Here is a 3928-nt window from a genome sequence, read left to right as displayed (position 1 = left end):
GGGCGCAGTGGGAGGGGTGCAGGGCGCAGTGGGAGGGGTGAGGCGCGCGAGAGAAAAGGGCGCCACGGCGGGGCGGGAGGCGCGCGCGGTCTGGGCTGCGGGGCAGGGGTGCGGCCAGGTGAGCCCGAGATGCTGCTGCGCTGGAGACCCGGGCTGCCGCTGCTGCTGCTCCTGGGGCCGCTCGGCCCTTTCTCCCCGGGCGCCCTGGCAGGACCCGCGCAGGCCGAGGACGCCGTGGAGCTGGACTTGGCCACCGAGCGGCCGGTGCAGCGGGTGAGTCCCGCCTTCCTGTCCTTCACCATCGACGCCAACCTGGCCACGGACCCGCGGTTCCTCGCCTTCCTGGGGTAAGCGCCGGCCTGCGCGCCCCTTGGCCTGCCTTCCTGACATCCGCGCCCGCGAAGCTCGGGCTCCCTCTGTCTCTCTCCCTCCTCCACCCTCCCTGTCCCGGGTCTGCCGCCCCCAAACGGCTGTCCCGCCTGCGTTCGCCCAGCAGGTGCTGCCGGAGCGCCCGCCCGAGGGCCGGGTATTCCGGGCAGTTTGGAAAGGAAACTTTCCACCTGCCCCAGAAATACGCCTGGAGGAGCGGACCCAGGCAAGTGCGCCTGACGGGCTGAGGGCCGGTTAGGACAGGTGCAGGACAGGTTAGATCGCGGCCCAGGCTTCCCTCCCCTAAACTGTTAGGAAGGTTTAAAAAAAAAAAAAAAAAAAAAAAGCTGAAAAAGGTCTCAAGGGAAATAAGTGTGTGTGTGTGTGTGTGTGTGTGTGTATAAACTATGATTTTACATATGTTAAAATAAACTTCTGAAGAGCAGTTTTAGGTTCGCAGCAAAGCTGTACAAGGAGAGATTCCCAGTATTATACTTTTTTTTGTTTAATCTAAGTATTAACTAAATGAGACTTAGGAGACGATTGCAGTGAACTCCTGGGCCTGAATAAAAAGATATTTTTCCAACATGAGGCTGCAGAACCAGCTGTGGTTTTGTTTCCTCGCCTAGGAAAGACAGACTGGTGCTTGTTCACTGGCCGTTGCCCCATGAGTCCGGGCTGATCCCAGGACTGGATGCTGCAGGGACGGGCCCAGGTCATCTAGGTCATGAGAGCCTCCAGAGATGGCCACACCTCAACCAGCCCAAACAGCCCAGAATCTCCTCTCTGGCAAACACCTGTGTGCTCTCCTGCCTGCGCCCTCCCTGCCAGGGGCCATTGCTAATTTTGCTCATTAATTCTGTAAAGAAAAGCAGGTAGCCTAGTGGTGAGGACACTGGAGGTCAGACCACACCAGCTTGATTCCCATCTCCACCAAGATGGGTGGCTTGGTTGTTACAAGTGGCTTGGCAGGGCCCCACTCGAGAGTGGGAGAATCAGGGCCCAGACCTCAGAGGTGTTCAACGGAGGCCTGAGCAGATTTCCTCAGACGGCATGGTTCTGGTGTCCCATGGTGGCAAACAGATGTGGTTTTTCTCTTTTCCACATTTGCTATTAGCACAGAACTTAAATGCCAGTGATAGAACATTCTAGAATTGGAAAGGAGCATCTTTTCAGTCTGTCTTCTTCCCGGAAGTAAGTAATCAACGACCCAATCAAAAATGCCCTGTGCTGGGGCGCCCAGGTGGCTCAGTTGGTTAAGCAGCTGCCTTCAGCTTGGGTCATGATTCTGGGGTCCTGGGATCAAGCCCCACATGGGGCTCCCTGCTCAGCAGAGAGCCTGCTTCTCTCTCTCCCCCCTCCCTGACACTCTGCTTACTTGTGCTCTCTAACTCTCTGTCAAATAAATAAAATACTTAAAAAAAAAATGCCGTATGCCTGACCGCGGGCGTGTTCATCTCCTTGCGTCTCTCATCCTCCACTTCCTTCAAGCTCGGACTGAACCTCCGCCTCACCATTCTCAGCCTGCGGCCACGTTTCTCTTTCCCAGAGCCAATGAAGTCAGTGGACAAGAACTTCCTCTTCTTCTTCCACCAAACCTGCACACATACCACGGCCGCGTCTAGCTTTCTTCCTTTCTCTGTCCTCAGGCCAGTGTCTCTACTCTCTGTCCTCTCCTGCCTCCCCGAGGACTTTGTTCTCTCCTTCGTCTTTAACCTCTCTGTTTGGACTGAGTCCTTCCTCATGATGTGGAAACCCCCTCAAGTGCTTCCCGTCTCCGCACTGTGCCTGTGCGGGAACTGCCCTCTCTTCTCCCCTTGGCGGCCTTCCTCACCACCCCTCCTTCCTCGATCTGCGACACGATGTTCCTGTCGTTGTGTCATAAAGTCCGTCTCTCCAGCATCACCAGTGACCTTTTATTGCAAAATCCATTGAACACCTTTCTGTCTGGTGCCCGTTGTGGGTTGCCTTCCTGGGTGCTGCCCCCCAATTCACACACGGAAGTCCTCACCCCTCTACCTCAGTGTGTGAGCTTAATTGGAAATAGTGCCATTGCAGATACGATTACTTAAGAACTAGTTGTAGTGAGGGGCGCCTGGGTGGCTCAGTGGGTTAAGCATCTGCCTTCAGCTCAGGTCATGATTTCAGGGTCCTGGGATGGAATCCTGTGTCAGGCTCCCTGCTGAGCTCCTCTGCCTGTAGCTCCCTCTACTTTTGCTCTCTCTCTGTCAACTAAATAAATAAAATCTTTAAAAAAAAAAAAAAAAGTACTATGGAGTATGATGCCTCCATCAGAAAGGACGAATACCCAACTTTTGTATCAACATGGACGGGACTGGAGGAGATTCTGCTGAGTGAAATCAGTCAAGCAGAGAGAGTCAATGATCATATGGTTTCACTTATGTGTGGAGCATAAGGAATAACACGGAGGACGTGGGGAGATGGAGAGGAGAAGGGAGTTGGGGTAAATCGGAGGGGGAGACAAACCATGAGAGACTGTGGACTCGGAGAAACAAACTGAGGGTTCTGAAGGGGCGGGGGGTGGGAGGTTGGGGGAACCAGGTGGTGGGTATTGGAGAGGGCACGGATGGCATGGAGCACTGGGTGTGGTGCAAAAACAAAGAATTCTGGGACACTGAAAAGAAATTTAGCTGTAGTGGAATGGAGGTGGCCCTCATCCCTTCTGACTGACGTCCTTACAAAAAGAGGACATGTGGAGACGCCTATGCGCAGAGAGAAGGGGTGTGGAGACTGGAGCGGTGGGTGCCGGGGCTGCAGGGAGCCACGGGAAGCTGGGAGGAACCTGGGACGGGTCCTTCCCCCGGAAGTGCAGAGGTGGCCTGGCCTTGCCCACGCTCGGTCTCAGATTTCCGGCCTCCACTCCCGTGAGAGAGTAGGTTTCCCTGTTGAAGGCGCCGCTCTGTGGCATTCGGTTCTGGAGTGTCTCGGAAGCGTTTGGCGAGGCTGACCGTGAACCTTTCTCATCCCTTCGGGTCTGGGTCACTTCGGCTTCTGGGGGTTCCCCACCTCTCTCACACCTCGTCACCTTTCTCTAGCTTGTCCTCGATGTTTGGTGTCCCTCAGACGCCTGGCTTGGGCTTTCTCTCCACGTCACATAATCTCCTGAGGGGTTTCTCCCGCTTCCTGGCCGTGAATTGCTGCCCTGTGCGCTCCGAGCTGTTCCGGGGCTGGCTCTGGGCAAGAAGGGAGACGGGTTTGGGTTCGATTTTTTTCTTCTTTTCTTTTCTTCTTTTCCCTGATTTTTCTGGTTTCTGTGGTATGACCCTCCTACCCTGGGTGCTTTCAAACCGCCCGCAGTTTAACAGCTCCTCCTCAGAGCCTCACAACTGGCTGTCAGCCCGCAGCAGCCGGTGCCAGAAGGCGGCCTGCTTCGGGGCCGGGAGAAGCAGCTTATTTTCACACAGAAGGTAACGCTGAAACACCCGCAGACTTTGCTTTCCCCTCACAAACTGCTCCGGGAGCAGCGTACCTGCGGCTGCTTTGATGCGGGTCTTTTTGTGTATTTCCACATGGTCCTGGTGGCGTGGATCCCCCCCCC

The 3928-nt window shown here is 55.4% G+C and overlaps 1 protein-coding gene across 1 annotated transcript in view; it reads left to right on the top strand.

The window, feature by feature from the left end:
* Window positions 1–40: 40 nt before the first annotated feature.
* The window catches only part of HPSE (heparanase), a 32645-nt gene continuing 28757 nt past the window's right edge, over window positions 41–3928 (top strand). Inside the window, exon 1 of the mRNA XM_059386363.1 lies at window positions 41–347. Coding sequence (XP_059242346.1) covers window positions 130–347 — 218 coding nt within the window. The 5' untranslated portion in view covers window positions 41–129. The remainder of the gene's footprint in view (window positions 348–3928) is intronic.

The sequence above is a fragment of the Mustela nigripes genome, chromosome 1, assembly GCF_022355385.1.
Source record: "Mustela nigripes isolate SB6536 chromosome 1, MUSNIG.SB6536, whole genome shotgun sequence".
Lineage (NCBI taxonomy): Eukaryota > Metazoa > Chordata > Mammalia > Carnivora > Mustelidae > Mustela > Mustela nigripes.
The sequence above is the reverse complement of the archived record's forward strand: the minus strand, read 5'-3'. Positions and strand labels throughout refer to the sequence as shown.